Here is a 23,558-nt window from a genome sequence, read left to right on the forward strand (position 1 = left end):
GAACATTTTAACAATTAACGTATCCGTAAAAAACTTAACATGCAGTCTCCATTATTCACAGCAATTTAGCACATGTTAATAAAGTCAATAAAGTCACTTCCATATATTAATTTATCAACACTGATATGTGAAAAATGTTTAGCACTCCAATTATCTGCACCAGATGCGCATTTTGACAATACTTGTATCTTCGGTGATGCCCGAAACTGAAGTATTGAAAAAAATCGAAACGCATCACAAAATTAAACCCAAAGAGCGGATGAAACCAAAACAGCAGCCGGAAGAAAAGATCGTCTTAGCTTTTCTGTATGGTTTTTCTAATGTAATATCATCTTGCAAAAAATCATTTTGGTGCTTTTTAAAAACGTACTTTCTTGGTCGTTTGTAATTACACAAGTTGTTTTATAATTGTGTATCATCGGTATCTATATATCGAGAGTCATCAGCATGAAATCTAATCATCTTCATTTTTGTAGACTTTCAAATAGGTCTTCTAAGTATCAACAACAAACTAATAAGAGGTCGAAACAGTAGCTGAAACGAAAAAGCTGTTGTCTTTGATTTGGCGGAGCAACAAACCGAGTATAACTCAAGATAAAATCTGTAAGTAAGTTCCCAAAACTGTATTTATTGAAAAAAATATAGTTGTAACAGTCTAAGCGATGAAAACTATCAGTAATGTACACAATAACACATACAAAAATAGAAATGTAACAAGTCATCATATTCTAGTGAGTGTAAAACGATCCTGGCATTACCTTTCCAAATGCTTTTCACAAATATCTAACCTACATGAATGCACAACGGCAAATTGTCAATAAATACATGTATATCGAGTATACTAGTATCGAATCGTTGAAATTTGACAGCGACTATGTAGATATAATCACTCTTTTCTCAAACGAAAAATACTATAAAAACGTCTACAAAGATTTTCCACATCATGCGACGGTCTCACTCTATTGCGCCCATGCTAAAAAAATATAGAGGCAATATATTAACTAGCATTCTTTAAGTCCGATCCAATGTCAGTGTTTTTAGAAAATAAAATATGTTTTGGTAACCAGAATAAAACCGTTCTGAATTGGGGATATAAATTATACGAAAAAAATGAATTCCAGAGTAGCAAATATTTTCAAGAATAAGGCGATGCTGTAAATTTTTACTAATGCCATGTTACCATGGTTACCATCTCAACATAATCATCTTCGAATTGAGCGAACTTAGAAATTTAAATCTTAGTGCATTTTTTCTCATCTGAATATATACAGCACACGCAAAAAGAAAGAACGTAAATGTTTACCAATAAATTGTTTGGATGTTTGAATATTTTGTGTAAAGAGAACACCAGATAAAGAAACATACTCTTTGTTCTAAAATTTGGAGTTTACATTTTATTAACAAAAACATTTAGAGACAGTGTGTCTTGTTGATGTTTGTGTTAAATGTTCTTTATTTAACCAACTTTTGTAATGTGTTTACTATTTTCACGTTAACCAATTAATATTCTAAAATTTATTACCAATTACTAGTACTTGTTTTAACACTCCTTATATAGCCTTGTATTAGTAGGTAAAGATCTTGTGGACAGTTGTCTCATTGGCAATGATACCACATCTTCTTTTTTATAATATCGACTATACACAAAATCTGGTTTTATCGAAATATAGGAAGTTCTGGACTAAATCTTGTTAGTCAATGGAATTCACTTGTTTTATGTTTCTTTTAAAAGTAATTTGTAGTTGCTTTTTACATGTTAACCAATAGATATTCTCAAATTACTAGTTTTCGGCTTAAATTAAAAGAATTCTCAAAGAGCGAGATGCATGATTTGTGTACATAAACTAAGGAGCTGGTGTACATATGTGCGTGTGTCTGTTCTTTCGATATAGGAAGTTCGGGAAATCTTTTAAGTCAATGGTGTTACAATACTTTTTATTTCACAGACTCCTTGTTTTCAACGTTTGGAAAGATATTTTATTGATACATTAAAATGACTCGATCATATTATTTATATATCAAAACTGTTAAACTTTACATAAAACATTAAGTTTGTCTCACCCGCTGTGATACAGTTGTAACTACTTGTATTGGGTACACAGAGAGAGTTGATGTCACATGGTTTTGTCTGGCAGTGTCCTGCTACTTCCTGAAATTAAAAAAAATGTGTACTATAAGGGTCTGGCAGGGGGTACTTCTTTTCATGTTCTTAATTTTCTTTCCTTTTTCTCTATTGAGTATTCTATTTAAAGTTTGCGCATTGCATGTGTTGCCTATTATTTTCTCTTTTTTATGTCTGTTTTGGTCTGTAATAATTCTTTTTTCCGCCGTTTTTCTGTAGTTATTCTCTGTTCTATCAATCTATATTTATCAAGGCTTAACTTAGTTCCAATATATGTAATACATTACTTTAACAAACAAAAACCCAACAACTATGCAGAAAACCAGACCAGGTACTAGAACTTTTATCCAATATGAAGGAACTTGCATCATTTTTTTACTCCGATTTAGAAATTGCTGAAGCTGCATCATTACAGTATTCAAATCCTTTGCTTTTGGTTGTGTGGAATGGGTTCTTAAAATGTAAACCAAACCATGCAAACTTTTTGTTTTATTTAAAAGACATATTTATATTTATCTAATTATAGAATAACATCTTATTTCTTTGTAAAGTTCATACACAAGCATGCATACCGGCTTCCAACTTGAAATGTTTGATGAAACATATCCTGTCTCTGAGAGCATGGAACTGGTACTGGTTTGGTCCAAGAAGAAGCACGTGTTGTTAGCTGCTCTAAAATTGACCGCCTCACATCTAGAGTAATCAAAAGAAGGAAATATACTGTTCAGAAACATTAATTTAACTGTAAGATATAGTATTAGATTTTTTAGAATAAGATGTTGAAAATTAAAGGTACGTGACAACAAATATCTTGCAAATCAATAATGTTTGAATTGTTCCAACTCTTAGACTTTATTAAACAGAAAGTTTATAAACATAGAATTAATACTAAATTTAAAGCGCAAGCCTTCTGTTTTTTAAATTGTTTTAAAAATGCATGCTCGCCTCGAGTGTGGGACATCGTTGCTGCTAACCCCCTAAGAGCATACTCTGGTCGACACAAAGTTAAAATATAGTGTGACATGCCTGTCTGCACACTTTGTGAATTATCATGTCAATATCCATCTCGGCATATTGTCTTACTTGCATGATTGTAACATTTGTAACTGGACATAAAGCATCATCGTCATTTGTGAGTATCGACGTTTTTTTATGATAGCTCAGCCATCCCAGTAAAAGCAAACAGGGAAAAGGTCAAGAGACCAATCTACAAAAATATAATCCTCATAAGTACAAACAAAACCATTTCAGGCCAGTTTTACTTGACTGACAGTTTCCTGACAAAAGTCAGTGTTTTTCGAAAAGTAGTCCTACTTTCTCCAAAAAAAAAATATCAGGTGCCATTTTGTAACCAAAATTGCTGAGAAAATGTCTTTAAAAAAACTAGTCAATCAATTACCCTTTTTTTACTTTTGCAACAGGAAATAATTTCATACATTAGTAGATTATAAACCGAGAACAATTCAGCCAAAAACATCAATTATTATGTCAGTAGGGAGCTACTAATTGATTTTTTTGGAGGTGCATGGGGGTTGCTAGGATAAAATTTAAAAAAAAGAGAGGACAGGAGTTTATAACTAAAAAAGGGCAGGATGTGCAACGTTGCGAAAAGAGTAAAAAAATAAGTCAGGAAAAACTAGATATAATAAAAGAGCAGGACCGAATAGAGTGAAAAAGATAGGACAGAAATTATAACTACAAAAATATCTAGAACATTTGTTTTCATCCTATCCCCCCCTAAAAATCAAATGGTAACTCCCTTATATTGCTGCCTATAAACAAACCATTCCACAAACTAAAGGCGACTGTATGCTTGCCTAACCTCACTGCATGTAAACAAAGTATTCCACAAACAAAATGCGACTGTATGTTTGCCTTACCTTACTGCCTGTAAACAAAGTATTCCACAAACAAAAGGCGACTGTATGTTTGCCTTACCTTACTGCCTGTAAACAAAGTATTCAACAAACAAAAGGCGACTGTATGTTTGCCTTACCTTACTGCCTGTAAACAAAGTATTCCACAAACAAAAGGCGACTGTATGTTTGCCTTACCTTACTGCCTGTAAACAAAGTATTCCACAAACAAAAGGCGACTGTAATTATGTTTGCCTTACCTTACTGCCTGTAAACAAAGTATTCCACAAACAAAAGGCGACTGTATGTTTGCCTTACCTTACTGCCTGTAAAAAACAATTCATCAAACTAAAGGTGAGTGTATGTTTTCCTTACCTCACTGCCTGTAAACAAAGCATTCCATAAACAAAAGGCGACTGTATGTTTGCCTAACCTCACTGCCTGAAAACAAAGCATTGCACACGCAAAAGGCGACTGTATGTTTGCCTTACCTTACTGTCTGTAAACAAAGCATTCCACAAACAAAAGGCGACTGTATGTTTGCCTTAACTCACTGCCTGTAAACAAAGCATTCCACAAACAAAAGGCGATTGTATGTTTGCCTTACCTCACTGCCTGTAAACAAAGCATTCCACAAACAAAAGGCGACTGTATGTTTGCCTTACCTCAATGCCTGTAAACAAAGCATTCCATAAACAAAAGGCGACTGTATGTTTGCCTAACCTCACTGCCTGAAAACAAAGCATTGCACACACAAAAGGCGACTGTATGTTTGCCTTACCTCACTGCTTGTAAACAAAACATTCCACAAACAAAAGGCGACTGTATGTTTGCCTTACCTTACTGCCTGTAAACAAACCATTCATCAAACAAAAGGCGATTGTATGTTTGCCTTAACTCACTGCCTGTAAACAAAGCATTCCATAAACAAAAGGCGACTGTAAGTTTGCCTAACCTCACTGCCTGAAAACAAAGCATTGCACACACAAAAGGCGACAGTATGTTTGCCTAACCTTACTGCCTATAAACAAAGCATTCCACAAACAAAAGGCGACTGTATGTTTGCCTTACCTTATTGCCTATAAACAAAGCATTCCACAAACAAAAGGCGACTGTATGTTTGCCTTGCCTTATTGCCTGTAAACAAAGCATTCCACAAATAATAGTCAACTGTATGTTTGCCTTACCTTATTGCCTGTAAACAAAGCATTCTACAAACAAAAGGCGACTGTATGTTTGCCTTACCTTACTGCCTGTAAACAATGCTTCATACACAAAAGGCGACTGTATGTTTGCCTAACCTTTTTGCCTGAACACAAAGCATTCCACAAACAATAGTCAACTGTATGTTTGCCTTACCTTATTGCCTGTAAACAAAGCATTGCACACACAAAAGGCGATTGTATGTTTTCCTTACCTCACTGCCTGTAAACAAAGCATTCCATAAACAAAAGGCGACTGTATGTTTGCCTAACCTCACTGCCTGAAAACAAAGCATTGCACACACAAAAGGCGATTGTATGTTTGCCTTACCTTACTGCCTGTAAACAAAGCATTGCACACACAAAAGGCGACTGTATGTTTGCCTTACCTCACTGCCTGTAAACAAAGCATTGCACACACAAAAGGCGACTGTATGTTTGCCCTACCTTACTGACTGTAAACAAAGCATTCCACAAACAAAAGGTGACTGGATATTTGCCTTACCTTACTGCCTGTAAACAAAGCATTTCACAAACAAAAGGTGACTGTATATTTGCCCTACCTTACTGCCTGTAAACAAAGCATTTCACAAACAAAAGGTGACTGTATATTTGCCTTACCTTACTGCCTGCAAACAAAGCATTTCACAAACAAAAGGTGACTGTATATTTGCCTTACCTTACTGCCTGTAAACAAAGCATTTCACAAACAAAAGGTGACTGTATATTTGCCTTACCTTACTGCCTGTAAACAAAGCATTCCATAAACAAAAGGCGACTGTATGTTTGCCTAACCTCACTGCCTGAAAACAAAGCATTGCACACACAAAAGGCGATTGTATGTTTGCCTTACCTTACTGCCTGTAAACAAAGCATTGCACACACAAAAGGCGACTGTATGTTTGCCTTACCTCACTGCCTGTAAACAAAGCATTGCACACACAAAAGGCGACTGTATGTTTGCCTTACCTTACTGACTGTAAACAAAGCATTTCACAAACAAAAGGTGACTGTATATTTGCCTTACCTTACTGCCTGTAAACAAAGCATTTCACAAACAAAAGGTGACTGTATGTTTGCATAACCTTACTGCCTGTAAACAAAGCATTGCACACACAAAAGGCGACTGTTTGCCTAACCTCACTGCCTGTAAACAAAGCATTGCACACACAAAAGGCGACTGTATGTTTGCCTTACCTTACTGCCTGTAAACAAAGTATTCCAAAAACAAAAGGCGACTGTATGTTTTCCTTACCTTACTGCCTGTAAACAAAGTATTCCAAAAAGAAAAGGCGACTGTATATTTGCCTTACCTTACTGCCTGTAAAAAACAATTCATCAAACTAAAGGTGAGTGTATGTTTTCCTTACCTCACTGCCTGTAAACAAAGCATTCCATAAACAAAAGGCGACTGTATGTTTGCCTAACCTCACTGCCTGAAAACAAAGCATTGCACACGCAAAAGGCGACAGTATGTTTGCCTAACCTTACTGCCTATAAACAAAGCATTCCACAAACAAAAGGCGACTGTATGTTTGCCTTACCTCACTGCCTATAAACAAAGCATTCCACAAACAAAAGGCGACTGTATGTTTGCCTTACCTTCCTGCCTGTAAACAATGCTTCATACACAAAAGGCGACTGTATGTTTGCCTAATCTTTTTGCCTGAACACAAAGCATTCCACAAACAATAGTCAACTGTATGTTTGCCTTACCTTATTGCCTGTAAACAAAGCATTGCACACACAAAAGGCGATTGTATGTTTTCCTTACCTCACTGCCTGTAAACAAAGCATTCCACAAACAAAAGGCGACTGTATGTTTGCTTACCTCACTGCCTGTAAACAAAACATTTCACAAACAAAAGGGGACTGTATGTTTGCCTTACCTTATTGCCTGTAAACAAAGCATTCTACAAACAAAAGGCGACTGTATGTTTGCCTTACCTTACTGCCTGTAAACAATGCTTCATACACAAAAGGCGACTGTATGTTTGCCTAACCTTTTTGCCTGAACACAAAGCATTCCACAAACAATAGTCAACTGTATGTTTGCCTTACCTTATTGCCTGTAAACAAAGCATTGCACACACAAAAGGCGATTGTATGTTTTCCTTACCTCACTGCCTGTAAACAAAGCATTCTATAAACAAAAGGCGACTGTATGTTTGCCTAACCTCACTGCCTGAAAACAAAGCATTGCACACACAAAAGGCGATTGTATGTTTGCCTTACCTTACTGCCTGTAAACAAAGCATTGCACACACAAAAGGCGACTGTATGTTTGCCTTACCTCACTGCCTGTAAACAAAGCATTGCACACACAAAAGGCGATTGTATGTTTGCATTACCTTACTGACTGTAAACAAAGCATTCCACAAACAAAAGGTGACTGTATATTTGCCTTACCTTACTGCCTGTAAACAAAGCATTTCACAAACAAAAGGCGACTGTATGTTTGCCTTACCTTACTGCCTGTAAACAAAGCATTTCACAAACAAAAGGTGACTGTATATTTGCCTTACCTTACTGCCTGTAAACAAAGCATTTCACAAACAAAAGGTGACTGTATGTTTGCATAACCTTACTGCCTGTAAACAAAGCATTGCACACACAAAAGGCGACTGTTTGCCTAACCTCACTGCCTGTAAACAAAGCATTGCAAACACAAAAGGCGACTGTATGTTTGCCTTACCTTACTGCCTGTAAACAAAGTATTCCAAAAACAAAAGGCGACTGTATGTTTTATTTACCTTACTGCCTGTAAACAAAGTATTCCAAAAAGAAAAGGCGACTGTATATTTGCCTTACCTTACTGCCTGTAAAAAACAATTCATCAAACTAAAGGTGAGTGTATGTTTTCCTTACCTCACTGCCTGTAAACAAAGCATTCCATAAACAAAAGGCGACTGTATGTTTGCCTAACCTCACTGCCTGAAAACAAAGCATTGCACACACAAAAGGCGACTGTATGTTTGCCTTACCTTACTGCCTGTAAACAAAGCATTCCACAAACAAAAGGCGACTGTATGTTTGCCTTACCTCACTGCCTGTAAACAAAACATTCCACAAACAAAAGGCGATTGTATGTTTGCCTTACCTTACTGCCTGTAAACAAAGCCTTCCACAAACAAAAGGCGACTGTATGTTTGCCTAACCTCACTGCCTGAAAACAAAGCATTGCACACACAAAAGGCGACTGTATGTTTGCTTACCTCACTGCCTGTAAACAAAACATTCCACAAACAAAAGGGGACTGTATGTTTGCCTTACCTTACTGCCTGTAAACATACCATTCATCAAACAAAAGGCGATTGTATGTTTGCCTTACCTCACTGCCTGTAAACAAAGCATTCCACAAACAAAGGGTGGCTGTATGTTTGCCTTACCTTACTGCCTGTAAACAAACCATTCATCAAACTAAAGGTGATTGTATGTTTTCCTTACCTCACTGCCTGTAAATAAAGCATCCCATAAAGAAAAGGCGACTGTATGTTTGCCTAACCTCACTGCCTGAAAACAAAGCATTGCACACACAAAAGGCGACAGTATGTTTGCCTAACCTTACTGCCTATAAACAAAGCATTCCACAAACAAAAGGCGACTGTATGTTTGCCTTACCTCACTGCCTATAAACAAAGCATTCCACAAACAAAAGGCGACTGTATGTTTGCCTTGCCTTATTGCCTGTAAACAAAGCATTCCACAAACAATAGTCAACTGTATGTTTGCCTTACCTTATTGCCTGTAAACAAAACATTCTACAAACAAAAGACGACTGTATGTTTGCCTTACCTCACTGCCTGTAAACAAATCATTCCACAAACAAAGGGTGGCTGTATGTTTGCCTTACCTTACTGCCTGTAAACAAACCATTCATCAAACTAAAGGTGATTGTATGTTTTCCTTACCTCACTGCCTGTAAACAAAGCATTCCATAAACAAAAGGCGACTGTATGTTTGCCTTACCTCACTGCCTGTAAAAAAAGCATTCCACAAACAAAAGGCGATTGTATGTTTGCCTTACCTTACTGCCTGTAAACAAAGCATTTCACAAACAAAAGGCGACTGTATGTTTGCCTAACCTCACTGCCTGAAAACAAAGCATTGCACACACAAAAGGCGAATGTATGTTTGCTTACCTTACTGCCTGTAAACAAAGCATTCCACAAACAAAAGGCGACTGTATGTTTGCCTTACCTCACTGCCTGTAAACAAAGCATTCCATAAACAAAAGGCGACTGTATGTTTGCCTAACCTCACTGCCTGAAAACAAAGCATTGCACACACAAAAGGCGACTGTATGTTTGCCTTACCTCACTGCCTGTAAACAAAACATACCACAAACAAAAGGCGACTGTATGTTTGCCTTACCTTACTGCCTGTAAACAAACCATTCATCAAACAAAAGGCGATTGTATGTTTGCCTTACCTCATTGCCTGTAAACAAAGCATTTCACAAACAAAGGGTGGTTGTATGTTTGCCTTACCTTATTGCCTGTAAACAAACCATTCATCAAACTAAAGGTGATTGTATGTTTTCCTTACCTCACTGCCTGTAAACAAAGCATTCCATAAACAAAAGGCGACTGTATGTTTGCCTAACCTCACTGCCTGAAAACAAAGCATTGCACACACAAAAGGCGACAGTATGTTTGCCTAACCTTACTGCCTATAAACAAAGCATTCCACAAACAAAAGGCGACTGTATGTTTGCATTACCTTATTGCCTATAAACAAAGCATTCCACAAACAAAAGGCGACTGTATGTTTGCCTTGCTTTATTGCCTGTAAACAAAGCATTCCACAATCAATAGTCAACTGTATGTTTGCCTTACCTTATTACCTGTAAACAAAGCACTCTACAAACAAAAGGCGACTGTATGTTTGCCTTACCTTACTGCCTGTAAACAATGCTTCATAAACAAAAGGCGACTGTATGCTTGCCTAACCTTACTGCCTGTAAACAAACCATTCATCAAACAAAAGGCGATTGTATGTTTGCCTTACCTCGCTGCCTGTAAACAAAGCATTCCACAAACAAAGGGTGGCTGTATGTTTGCCTTACCTTACTGCCTGTAAACAAACCATTATCAAACTAAAGGTGATTGTATGTTTTACTGAACTCACTGCCTGTAAACAAAGCATTCCATCAACAAAAGGCGACTGTATGTTTGCCTAACCTCACTGCCTGAAAACAAAGCATTGCACACACAAAAGACGACAGTATGTTTGCTTAACCTTACTGCCTTTAAACAAAGCATTCCACAAACAAAAGGCGACTGTATGTTTGCCTTACCTTATTGCCTATAAACAAAGCATTCCACAAACAAAAGGCGACTGTATGTTTGCCTTGCCTTATTGCCTGTAAACAAAGCATTCCACAAACAATAGTCAACTGTATGTTTGCCTTACCTTATTGCCTGTAAACAAAGCATTCTACAAACAAAAGGCGACTGTATGTTTGCCTTACCTTACTGCCTGTAAAGAATGCTTCATAAACAAAAGGCGACTGTATGTTTGCCTAACCTTCCTGCCTGAAAACAAAGCATTGCACACACAAAAAGCGATTGTATGTTTGCCTTACCTTACTGCCTGTAAACAAAGCATTGCACACACAAAAGGCGACTGTATGTTTGCCTTACCTCACTGCCTGTAAACAAAGCATTCCACAAACAAAAGGTGACTGTATGTTTGCCTAACCTTACTGCCTGTAAACAAAGCATTCAACAAACAAAAGGCGACTGTATGTTTGTCTTACCTTACTGCCTGTAAACAAAGCATTCAACAAACAAAAGGTGACTGTATGTTTGCCTAACCTTACTGCCTGTAAACAAAGCATTCAACAAACAAAAGGTGACTGTATGTTTGCCTAACCTTACTTCCTGTATACAAAGCATTCCACAAACAATAGTCAACTGTATGTTTGCCTTACCTCACTGCCTGAAAACAAAGCATTCTACAAACAAAAGGCAACTGTATGTTTGCCTTACTTCACTGCCTGTAAACAAAGCATTCCACAAACAAAGGGTGACTGTATGTTTGCCTAACCTTACTGCCTGTAAACAAACCATTCAACAAACAAAAGGCGACTGTATGTTTGCCTTACCTCACTGCCTGTAATCAAAGCATTCTACAAACAAAAGGCGACTGTATGTTTGCCTTACCTTACTGCCTGTAAACAAAGCATTCCACAAACAAAAGGCGACTGTATGTTTGCCTTACCTTACTGCCTGTAAACAAAGCATTCCACAAACAAAAGGTGACTGTATGTTTGCCTAACCTTACTGCCTGTAAACAAACCATTCCACAAACAAAAGGTGACTGTATGTTTGCCTTACCTCACTGCCTGTAAACAAAGCATTCAACAAACAAAAGGCGACTGTATGTTTGCCTTACCTCACTGCCTGTAAACAAAGCATTCCATAAACAAAAGGCGATTGTATGTTTGCCTTACCTTACTGCCTGTAAACAAAGCATTCCACAAATAAAAGGTGACTGTATGTTTGCCTTACCTTACTGCCTGTAAACAAAGCATTCTACAAACAAAAGGCGACTGTATGTTTGCCTTACCTTACTGCCTGTAAACAAAGCATTTCACAAACAAAAGGCGACTGTATGTTTGCCTTACCTCACTGCCTGTAAACAAAGCATTCTACAAACAAAAGGCGACTGTATGTTTGCCTTACCTTACTGCCTGTAAACAAAGCATTCCACAAATAAAAGGTGACTGTATGTTTGCCTTGCCTTACTGCCTGTAAACAAAGCATTCTACAAACAAAAGGCGACTGTATGTTTGCCTTACCTTACTGCCTGTAAACAAAGCATTTCACAAACAAAAGGCGACTGTATGTTTGCCTTACCTCACTACCTGTAAACAAAGCATTGCACACACAAAAGGCGAATGTATGTTTGCCTTACCTTACTGCCTGTAAACAAAGCACTCCACAAACAAAAGGTGACTGTATGTTTGCCTAACCTTACTGCCTGTAAACAAAGCATTGCACACACAAAAGGCGACTGTATGTTTGCCTTACCTTACTGCCTGTAAACAAAGCACTCCACAAACAAAAGGTGACTGTATGTTTGCCTTACCTTACTGCCTGTAAATAAAGCATTGCACACACAAAAGGCGACTGTATGTTTGCCTAACCTTACTGCCTGTAAACAAAGCATTCCACAAACAAAAGGTGACTGTATGTTTGCCTAACCTTACTGCCTGTAAACAAAGCATTGCACACATAAAAGGCGTATGTATGTTTGCCTTACCTCACTGCCTGTAAACAAAGTAGTGCACACACAAAAGGCAACTGTATGTTTGCCTTACCTTACTGCCTGTAAACAAAGCACTCCACAAACAAAAGGTGACTGTATGTTTGCCTAACCTTACTGCCTGTAAACAAAGCATTCAACAAACAATAGGTGACTATATGTTTGCCTTACCTCACTGCCTGTAAACAAAGCATTTCACAAACAAAAGGCGACTGTATGTTTGCCTAACCTTACTGCCTGTAAACAAAGCACTCCACAAACAAAAAGTGACTGTATGTTTGCCTTACCTTACTGCCTGTAAACAAAGTATTCCACAAACAAAACGCGACTGTATGTTTGCCTTACCTTACTGTCTGTAAACAAAGCACTCCACAAACAAAAGGTGACTGTATGTTTGCCTAACCTTACTGCCTGTAAACAAAGCATTCAACAAACAAAAGGTGACTGTATGTTTGCCTTACCTCACTGCCTGTAAACAAAGCATTTCACAAACAAAAGGCGACTGTATGTTTGCCTTACCTTACTGCCTGTAAACAAAGCATTCCACAAACAAAAGGTGACTTTATGTTTGCCTAACCTTACTGCCAGTAAACAAAGCATTGCACACACAAAAGGCGACTGTATGTTTGCCTTACCTTACTGTCTGTAAACAAAGCATTGCACACACAAAAGGCGACTGTATGTTTGCCTTACCTTACTGCCTGTAAACAAAGCATTGCACACACAAAAGGCGACTGTATGTTTGCCTAACCTTACTGCCTGTAAACAAAGCACTCCACAAACAAAAGGTGACTGTATGTTTGCCTTACCTTACTGCCTGTAAACAAAGTATTCCACAAACAAAACGCGACTGTATGTTTGCCTTACCTTACTGTCTGTAAACAAAGCACTCCACAAACAAAAGGTGACTGTATGTTTGCCTAACCTTACTGCCTGTAAACAAAGCATTCAACAAACAAAAGGTGACTGTATGTTTGCCTTACCTCACTGCCTGTAAACAAAGCATTTCACAAACAAAAGGCGACTGTATGTTTGCCTTACCTTACTGCCTGTAAACAAAGCATTCAACAAACAAAAGGTGACTGTATGTTTGCCTTACCTCACTGCCTGTAAACAAAGCATTTCACAAACAAAAGGCGACTGTATGTTTTCCTTACCTTACTGCCTGTAAACAAAGCATTCCACAAACAAGAGGTGACTTTATGTTTGCCTAACCTTACTGCCTGTAAACAAAGCATTGCACACACAAAAGGCGACTGTATGTTTGCCTTACCTTACTGCCTGTAAACAAAGCATTGCACACACAAAAGGCGATTGTATGTTTGCCTTACCTTACTGCCTGTAGACAAAGCATTGCACACACTAAAGGCGACTGTATGTTTGCCTTACCTCACTGCCTGAAACAAAACATTTCACAAACAAAAGGTGACTGTATGTTTGCCTTACCTCACTGCCTGTAAACAAAGCATTCCACAAACAAAAGGCGATTGTTTGTTTGCCTTACCTTACTGCCTGTAAACAAAGCATTCCACAAACAAAAGGCGACTGTATGTTTGCCTAACCTTACTGCCTGTAAACAAAGCATTCAACAAACAAAAGGTGACTGTATGTTTGCCTTACCTAACTGCCTGTAAACAAAGCATTCCACAAACAAAAGGTGACTGTATGTTTGCCTAACCTTACTGCCTGTAAACAAACCATTCCACAAACAAAAGGTGACTGTGTGTTTGCCTTACCTTACTGCCTTTAAACAAAGCATTTCACAAACAAAAGGCGACTGTATGTTTGCCTTACCTTACTGCCTGTAAACAAAGCATTTCACAAACAAAAGGCGACTGTATGTTTGCCTTACCTTACTGCCTGTAAACAAAGCATTCCATAAACAAAAGGCGATTGTATGTTTGCCTTACCTTACTGCCTGTAAACAAACCATTCATCAAACTAAAGGTGACTGTATATTTGCCTTACCTCACTGCCTGTAAACAAAGCATTTCACAAACAAAAGGCGACTGTATGTTTGCCTTACCTTACTGCCTGTAAACAAAGCATTGCACACACAAAAGGCGATTGTATGTTTGCCTTACCTTACTGCCTGTAAAAAAACCATTCATCAAACTAAAGGTGATTGTATGTTTTTTCTTATCTCACTGCCTGTAAACAAAGCATTCCATAAACAAAAGGCGACTGTATGTTTGCCTAACCTCACTGCCTGAAAACAAAGCATTGCACACACAAAAGGCGACTGTATGTTTGCCTAACCTTACTGCCTGAAAACAAAACATTCCACAAATAAAAGGCGATTATATGTTTGCCTAACCTCACTGCCTATAAACAAAGCATTCAGCAAACAAAATGCGGTTGTATGTTCGCCTAACCTCACTGCCTGTAAACAAAGCATTCAACAAACAAAATGCGGTTATATGTTCGCCTAACCTCACTGCCTGTAAACAAAGCATTGCACACACAAAAGACGATTGTATGTTTGCCTTACCTTACTGCCTGTAAACAAATCATTCCACAAACTAAAGGCGACTGTATGTTTTCCTTACCTCACTGCCTGTAAACAAAGCATTCCACAAACGAAGGACGACTGTATGTTTCCTTAACCTCACTGCCTATAAACATAGCATTTCACAAACAAAAGGCGATTGTATGTTTCCTTAACCTCACTGCCTATAAACAAAGCATTTCACAAACAAAAGGCGATTGTATGTTTGCCTAACCTCACTGCCTGTAAACAAAGCATTCAACAAACAAAATGCGGTTGTATGTTCGCCTAACCTCACTGCCTGTAAACAAAGCATTGCACACACAAAAGGCGACTGTATGTTTGCCTTACCTTACTGCCTGTAAACAAAGTATTCCACAAACAAAAGGCGATTGTATGTTTGCCTTCCCTTATTGCCTGTAAACAAAGCATTCCACAAACAAAAGGCGACTGTATGTTTGCCTTACCTTACTGCCTGTAAACAAAGCATTCCACAAACAAAAGGCGATTGTATGTTTGCCTTACCTTATTGCCTATAAACAAAGCATTCCATGAGCAAAAGGCGACTGTATGTTGGCCTTACCTGATTGCCTGTAAACAAAGCATTCCATAAACAAAAGGCGACTGTATGTTTGCCTTACCTAACTGCCTGTAAACAAAGCATTCAACAAACAAAAGGCGACTGTATGTTTGCCTTACCTTATTGCCTGTAAACAAAGCACTCCACAAACAAAAGGTGACTGTATGTTTTCCTTACCTTATTGCCTATAAACAAAGCATTCCACAAACAAAAGGCGACTGTTTGCCTAACCTCACTGCCTGTAAACAATGCATTCCACAAACAAAAGGCGACTGTATGTTTTCCTTACCTTATTGCCTATAAACAAAGCATTCCACAAACAAAAGGCGACTGTATGTTTGCCTAACCTCACTGCCTGTAAACAAAGCATTCCACAATCAAAAGGCGATTGTATGTTTGCCTTACCTTACTGCCTGTAAACAAAGCATTCCACATACGAAAGGCGATCTTATGTTAGCAATACTTAAGAACGTGTTACTGTCCTGTCTTGTATTATTTGAAATACCGAAAGCAGACACTGTATAGATGGTCAAAGTAAATATCACCAACGTTTTCATTGCGTTTTCCATTTCAACAACCAGTTAACCTGTGTGGCTGCTGATCGATCATTAAAATCAATATCATTGTTTCTATAATGCTCACATTCTATTTGAAAGGTTCTTATTCATATTAAATCTATCGATTTTGTCATAGAAAGTTTTCAAAAATCCAATAGCAACGTATTTACACAGTATATATCACAATAGATTTTATGTTGCTTTTACTTCAAACATAATAAAGTTACGTCAGATTTAAAAAAAAAATGAAATATGTAAACAACTTTGAATATACGAGGGTCTTTATGGAGAATCTATGCTACGTTTATATTGTCCATATCTTTTCTTTTTGATTTAAGTCGATTACGCGCGTATATGTCAGAGAAATATACTAGATCCAGTAATATACAACTATAAGTGAACTGATGCAAGGCAAGGGAATACAAGAGGTTCCTTATAATATAGCCAATCATCACCGGTCTTGCAAGATCCATTTATTTGTAGACTTATAATTAGTTGTTGTCTGGGCAAAAAAATAAAGAATTATAGTGTAAAATTAGGCAAAAAAAAACCACCAGAGAATAGTTGGGTGCTAAGATTAAGAGAAAAGAGAAAAGTAGCTAAAAAATGATAAGGAGTAGAGAAAAATTAAGAAATTATGATGCAAATTTATTTTGTGTGTTTTTTGTTTTTTTATCTTGTGATATATTAGAAGTGATGTCTGCATAGCAGGTCAACAAAAGCTCAATTGTCAAGGTCAATTTAGAGGGGGGACCGAGTATGAAAGTCCCCCCTGTTGTAGAGAAAATAAATGGTTGACTATAGGGATTCACTAAACCATGACTTGAGCGGGACCCCTCTTATGCAGTCGGTGCCCAGACAGTCGAAAAATATGAAACAAATCTGGATCAGCCTCTGTTTGTATTGCTTTTGTCAAAAATTGTTTGATCTTTTCTGCTACATTGCAGTAGTCTCAGGTTCACCTTACAATCTTCCATATAACTATCATATATATGGCCTTTAATTGGTTACAGAATCTGTGAGACGGAGCAAATTAACTAAAACTGCGAATACTGTACAATATCCAAAGAACATTGAAAGTTGGGCAAAGAAATGTTCACTTTGAGATCATTATAACCATAGATATATATAATAGTCTACTATACATGTATCTATGCTATAACACAAGTGTAATGATAGCTTCGGGTTCATCTTGTAATCAGTCCTTGTACCATTCAGGGGCGGATCCAGTCATTTTAAAAAGGGGGTTCCTAACCCAGGACAAAAAGGAGGGGGGTCCAACTACATTTCCCCATTCAAATGCATTGATCGTTCAAAAAGGGGTGTTCCATCCCCCGGACCTCCCCCCACCCCCCCCCCCCCCCCCCTTATGAATCCGCCACTGCCATTTCAGCTGATATATTGCTTATCGAAGATCTGAGTAACGGACCAATTGGAAAACAAGGAATACTTTGCGTTGACCAATGAACAATAAAAGATGAAGCTCAATGTCAGATGAAACATACCAGACGGATATGTATACCTCGGAATAAGTCCATGCACCAATAAAAGCTGACCTGTTGTATCTGTAAAAGGAAGCAAATGCAGGTTAATCATGTCTGAAAGACAAGTAGAACTTGCCATGATCCCTTTCCGACCTAATATATTATCCTTATTACCCAATAGTAAAAAAAACATGGTTCAAAAAGTTCTTATTTTAAGAGGTCTCTCATACTACATGCAAACATTAGTAACATAAGCTATCTGTAAATAAAAGAAGGTATAAAAAGCATACAAGTTTTTATGTACTGAAATACAAAACTTTATATTAAAACATGATATGATTGCCAATAAGACAAGTCTCAACAACACTGTAAATCTACCTGACGCCTGACGCGTCCGGACGCGTTCAAAATTTGTATACCGATTGTTCAATATTTTAACGTCATATGTTCATGCTTAGAGACGTGTTAAAAGTTTTAACGTTTGTGTTAAAAATATTAACATGTGTGTTTAGACACAGTGTACACCGGTGTTCAAATTCTGATCTGAAAAAGAGGATAATTGTTTGTCCGGTTTTCTATCCTTCTAATTGGCAAATTTACAAAGAAATTCATTTAAAAATATGAATGTACATGCAGGATGATGATCTTGTGAATGTTTGACAAATAATTTTGTAATTGTGAAATATTAAACTTACAAGCTGGCATATATGTATAGTTTATGAACTTATTTAATTGTTATTACTAGTTTTACTTATAAGTGACATAATTATGCATATCAATGAGGCCTGTTATGATAATATCGTAATAAAAATATGTCGATGTTTATCTTATTTCATGATCCGTTCAGTTTATTAACATTACATGTTCAATCGGTGTTCAAATCGCTCGAAATTTTGAACACCTCGCGTTAAAAAAAATATACCAGGGTACCAAATACCGGAAACAGATATCGGCTGGTGATTTAGGCGGTTAAACGAAGAATGGATACATGTAAGGAAGAGCACTGGAGAAGGGACTTCTATCTCACATGAACACGAAAGAAGTGAGTAACAAGTTAGGATAATCTCCATAGGTAGTTTGATGGCTTCCTTGTCATTTTCTCATGTCAGATATATATTTGTCAAATATTCATAACTGTTATATCCAAAATTTTCAATATTCAACATAAAAGACGAATCAAAGAACAGTATTTAACGTAAATAACTGTAAGCTTTGTTCTGGTGATTTTCTAAACTGATGAATAATCAGTCTGTTATCGTCTGTCTGTTTAAATACAGAATAGATTGACACGTATATTAGCTGAAGACTAAGTGTTAAGAACTCTAACATCAAGTGTTCAAAAATGAAACACAAAGGCATTAAAAAATGAACACCACACATTCAATTGATGAACACTAAGTATAAAGAACTCTAACATCAAGCGTTCAAAAATGAAACACAAAGGCATTAAAAAATGAACACTACAAATTCAACTGATGAACACTAAGTGTTTAGAACTCTAACATCAAGCGTTCAAAAATGGAACACAAAGGCATTAAAAACTGAACACCACATATTCAATTGATGAACACTAGTGTAAACATATGGAACACCATTTTTGACTTAGACAATGCATTTTTTTTTATTTGCAGGAATCGTTAGATTGGAATGTTTGAATTAGAAACCGGTAGCCAATAAGCCCACGAAGGTCATTTCTGCATGCTATAAAGTGTTGGAAAAAAGAAAGATGTCATAAAGGTATGACAATATATGTATATTAATAGCTTATGTAGGTGTATCATTTCTATATCTGTATACCTTAGGTCAAGAAATCGACTTATGTAATTTATAATGTCAAAACTTGCAATTCGCTGCCACAGAATATCAATTTGTACTCTAGTATATATCGAAATTAAAGCACAACAACTATTGCATAATTTGATGCTTTATGAAAAACTCTTCTATTAATTTTAACTTTTATTTTGCAGGATATATAGGCTCATAGACATTACTTGTTGTGGAGGATTTTGATATTGGAAGTTGATGATAACACATATAAAACGCCACCCAGTTGATAGCTTTAAGTGAAGATGCACTGAAAAGTTGAGCGTACATTGTGTGTGATTGTACAAGAACTGTTGGAATTTGCAAACTTTTAACTTTTCATTGTGACAAATATCTATATCATAAACTATCTATTTATCACATTGACAAGCTTTTTTGGTTAGGATACACATGATGTAGCAACTATATCTTGTCATGTAGAAGAAAATAATTATTTGTGATATATTTAAGTCGGTTTAAAAACATTATGTATGTGATTTCATTGACTGTTACTTGTGATATCATAAGTTATTCTTGTGCACTTTTCTTACATATATGCTCATTTGATTATATAAAGAATTACTTGTTAAAATATGTTTTATTGTTGTATTTTGCCTGATTCAATATAGTTTTTATAACAGTTTAATTAAGTTTAGTACTTATGGAAAATTATGTACGCTTTACAATAGGACATGTTCCACATTTGAACATCATCAATTTGAACACCTATGTCAACTGTTCTGAATCTTAACATTTTGGGTTTTGAACATGTTCGGTGTGTTCAAAAAGTGTTACATGGCTGTTGAACGCGTCAACGTAGTAAGATTTTGAACATTCGGACACGTTAATTCGTTGAACACTAATGTTAAGGTCTTTAACATCAAGTGTTCAAAAATGAAACACAAAGGCATTAAAAACTGAACAACACACATTCAATTGATGAACACTAGTGTAAACATTTGGAACACCATTACACGTTCAAAAAGTGTTACAAAAAAGCGTTCAAGCAGTGTTCCATTTATTAACACTTAGATTTACAGTGAAGAGACCAAAAGACACACAAATGAACAGCTACAGGTCATCGTACGACCTTCAAAAAATAACAAAAGACCATATCGCACAGTCAGCTATAAGGCCCCTAACTCACAAAATGAAACAAATCTATCGAGAAAACTAACGGCCTAATAAATTAACAAAATAATGAACGAAACACAAATATGTTCTTTCTTTAAATAATTCAAATAGTGTGGCTATGTTGAACGCTTCTATCCAATCGAACTTGAGATAAGGACAAAAGAGATGATTCCAGCTTCCCCATTGTGAATTTTCTTTTTCTATGTAGCAATATTCCAGCAGCGCCTGCATTCGGAATATCTCCAAATTTATACGATGTACATGGGCTTGTATTCCCTATAGTACTAGGATTTTTTTTAAAGTGGGTTGTTGCTCACAATGAAGTTATTAAAGCATAGAGTTCCGAAGGATGAAGTTGTAATCATCCCTTCGTAAATTTTACGGACACCGAATATCTGGTTCACGGATAGTAGTAGATATCATTATACTGTTGTAACTACTTCTCCTGTGTGACCAACTGTTACCGTTTTTTTTTTACTAACACGCGCTACATGATTGAAGGGTGCCACCTGTGGAGTAGGATCTGCTTACCCTTCTGGTCCACCTGAAAACCATAAGTTTCTGGTAGGGTTTTATGTTGTTAGGGATTATTTTTTTGTGTGGTTTGTGTACTATTGTTTGTCTGTCTATGTTTATTTTTTTCTTTTAAGCCATGGTGTTGTCGGTTTAGTTTTAAGTACAAAAAAGTCATGTGCGACTTCTGGGCAGATGTATATTATAAGCTCTACATATTTCCAATTCTCATGATTTTATGAAATGTATATCGTAGTAGATATGTATTCTTTTTGGGGAAATTGATGTGATCGAAACTTCATTGTAAACAGTCAAACAGAAACAGAGAAGAAAAGATGCATTGTCCTGTTTTCGATTATGTGTAGGGGATAAAGATTCTAAATAAAGAAGAGTATATTTAAAGAAACAATCATAACAGTACACAAAGTCAAATAACATTATATATCGCATTTTTCTATAATCTTCCTTTCTCATTTTTTTTAAGAACATTTTCGACTACTCTAGTGAGTAGAATGTATGACACTTTGAACCTAGTATGTAAATTATCAGTGTTTTTTCAAACTTGAGGATTTTTCTCATCAACATGTTAAGAGCTTCTGGCCCTTATATGAAATTGTTGTCAAGAAAAAAAAAACACTTTAATAACCGGTCATTCTTTGTTTAATTTCAGAAGAATCGTTGTTCATATATATAAAAAACACTTTAAATCTAATTAACTTTAGGGTTAAGGCAAAGGTTTGCACTAGATAAAGTGTTCAATCCATGCTGAATTCCTTCACACCTGTCCAAAGTCAGGAACCTGATGTTCAGTATTTTTTGGTTTTTGAGTTCATGTTTTTTTTTATAGATTATATCGTTGGTTTTCCAGTTTGAAAGTTTTTACACTAGTAACTTTAAGGGTCCTTTATAGCTTGTTGTTTTATTTGAGCCAAGGCTCTGTGTTTAAGGTTATACTTTGACCTACAATGGTTAGCTTTTATAAATTGTGACTTGGATGAGTTGTCTCATTGACACTCATACCACATCTTCTTAATATCTATTAGTATGGATATCTCATATGAGCTGCCTGAAAACTAAACAAACAATAAAACTTCTGGCTCAATAACAATTTATTTGATAACACAAATTATTGTGAGGTTAACAATCATATTTAGTGGACGCTAACATCACTAAGTACAAGCCATTGTAACCTATAGCAACCACAGGATACAAATCAGTAGCTTAACTTCTAAACTAGGTGAACATGGATATCTTAGTACAAAAACATAACACAAAATATATATGATTACAGAACAACCTTAGAGTGCACCAATAATGCAATAGTTATAGTAATTACCCAGATCATTGAAGATAATAAAGCCAAGAAAACCTGTCTATTTCTCATCTCAAAACTGTTTTTAGAGACAACTCCCTCCCCCTCTCAACATGTTAACCCCACTCCCCATATGGAAAATGATTCAATGTCAGAGATATATTTTTAGGATATATACAGTAGTTTTGTTTTATTTTTCTAAAATGTTTTAACTGCAGATTTTTTTTAAAGGTAAAAATAAGGTCCGATAGCCAATGAGACTACTATCTGAGAGTCCACTTTTTTAAGCAATTTAAACAATGAGCAAAACCCATATCGTAAAATCATCTATAAAAGGATGACAAAAACATGACAATATGCTAAGGTGGTACCAAACACATTTATTTTAAACTTTCAAAAAATGTTGACAAAATATTTACTTTGACCTTTAAGTTTGATAGAAACAAACACTTTGAACTTAAAACACACTTTGTCTGAAATTTTCATTGGATATAAAGCAGTTTGACAATGAAAGCTTAATAATACCTGAATAATAAAATGTAAACATTCAGCTGATTTTTTACAGAATTATCTCCCTGTAGTAGTATGTACCACCTTAACCCTTTCCTCCATGGATACTTTTTATTAAAATACTTGATTTGCATAGGATTTTTTCAATAAAAAAAAATTCAGCAGGTTTAAATTATTAATGCATTGCCAAAACAAATATTTCATCAAGGAAATTCCAGTCATAGATTCCCATGAATATCCTCTTGCTATTAAATACAACTTTTATTAAGTCTGATGAAGTTTTTTCGTAGGTGAGACATTTCAAGTGAGGGACTATGCAGGCGTCAAAAGGCGTCATTATGGAGTAAAGGGGGTGGCGTCAAAAGGCGTCATTATGGAGGAAAGGGTTAAACAATTCAAAGAAAAAAAAAAAAAATATTTACTTATTGTAAAAATAATGAATAATTTAATATTAAACTAATTACACCTCCTAGGCAAATTAGTCAACATATCTAATGAAAGGCTGGAATATGACTTATGAAAAGGGTCCCCTGATTAACATTTAGTTCGAGACATGTCAACAGCTGTTCAAAATTTTGCTTCTTAACACAAATTATATTTCCAGTGTTAGCAGTATATTGTGCAGTTAAAAAAAAAACATTTTCTCTCTTTCTTTCTATATTTTTTGGGGCGAGGGGTGTATTATTTCTTTCACAGTTTATCAAAATATCAGGTGTGCTAAGGGC

General features: G+C 36.2%; 2 protein-coding genes and 1 long non-coding RNA gene across 4 annotated transcripts in view; 1 reads left to right on the top strand and 2 right to left on the bottom strand.

Annotated features, from left to right (window-relative positions):
- The window catches only part of LOC134693198 (SUZ domain-containing protein 1-like), a 260,322-nt gene that overhangs the window by 224,590 nt on the left and 12,174 nt on the right, over positions 1-23,558 (bottom strand). The gene's annotated exons all lie outside the window — the stretch shown is intronic.
- LOC134693010 (uncharacterized) lies at positions 251-16,250 on the bottom strand. 2 transcript variants are annotated; one of them, XM_063553689.1, is made up of 4 exons: positions 15,926-16,250; positions 2,695-2,815; positions 2,062-2,149; positions 251-973 (listed from the first exon to the last, which is right to left on the bottom strand). In XM_063553689.1, the coding sequence occupies exons 1-4, from the start codon at positions 16,087-16,089 to the stop codon at positions 960-962; spliced, it is 387 nt and encodes a 128-aa protein (XP_063409759.1). In that variant the 5' UTR covers positions 16,090-16,250; the 3' UTR covers positions 251-959. The 2 variants fall into 2 exon arrangements, with proteins under 2 accessions (XP_063409759.1, XP_063409760.1); XM_063553690.1 differs by lacking the exon at positions 15,926-16,250 and adding an exon at positions 8,165-8,199.
- Positions 17,939-19,667, top strand: LOC134693042 (uncharacterized). Its single transcript, XR_010102316.1, has 3 exons — positions 17,939-18,603; positions 19,193-19,298; positions 19,529-19,667. It is a non-coding gene; the product is annotated as an uncharacterized LOC134693042 (long non-coding RNA).

This window comes from Mytilus trossulus, chromosome 12, assembly GCF_036588685.1.
Source record: "Mytilus trossulus isolate FHL-02 chromosome 12, PNRI_Mtr1.1.1.hap1, whole genome shotgun sequence".
Classification (NCBI taxonomy): domain Eukaryota; kingdom Metazoa; phylum Mollusca; class Bivalvia; order Mytilida; family Mytilidae; genus Mytilus; species Mytilus trossulus.

What these genes read in the sequence shown, in the direction of transcription:
- LOC134693010 (XM_063553689.1), bottom strand. Translation starts at nt 16,089, where the DNA reads ATGGAAAACGCAATGAAAACGTTGGTGATATTTACTTTGACCATCTAT. An exon ending in CTTTGTTTACAGGCAGTAAG is followed by an intron (nt 2,816 to 15,925) that starts GTAAGGCAAACA and finishes TGATTACTCTAG; the next exon opens with ATGTGAGGCGGTCAATTTTA. An exon ending in ACATTTCAAGTTGGAAGCCG is followed by an intron (nt 2,150 to 2,694) that starts GTATGCATGCTT and finishes TTTTAATTTCAG; the next exon opens with GAAGTAGCAGGACACTGCCA.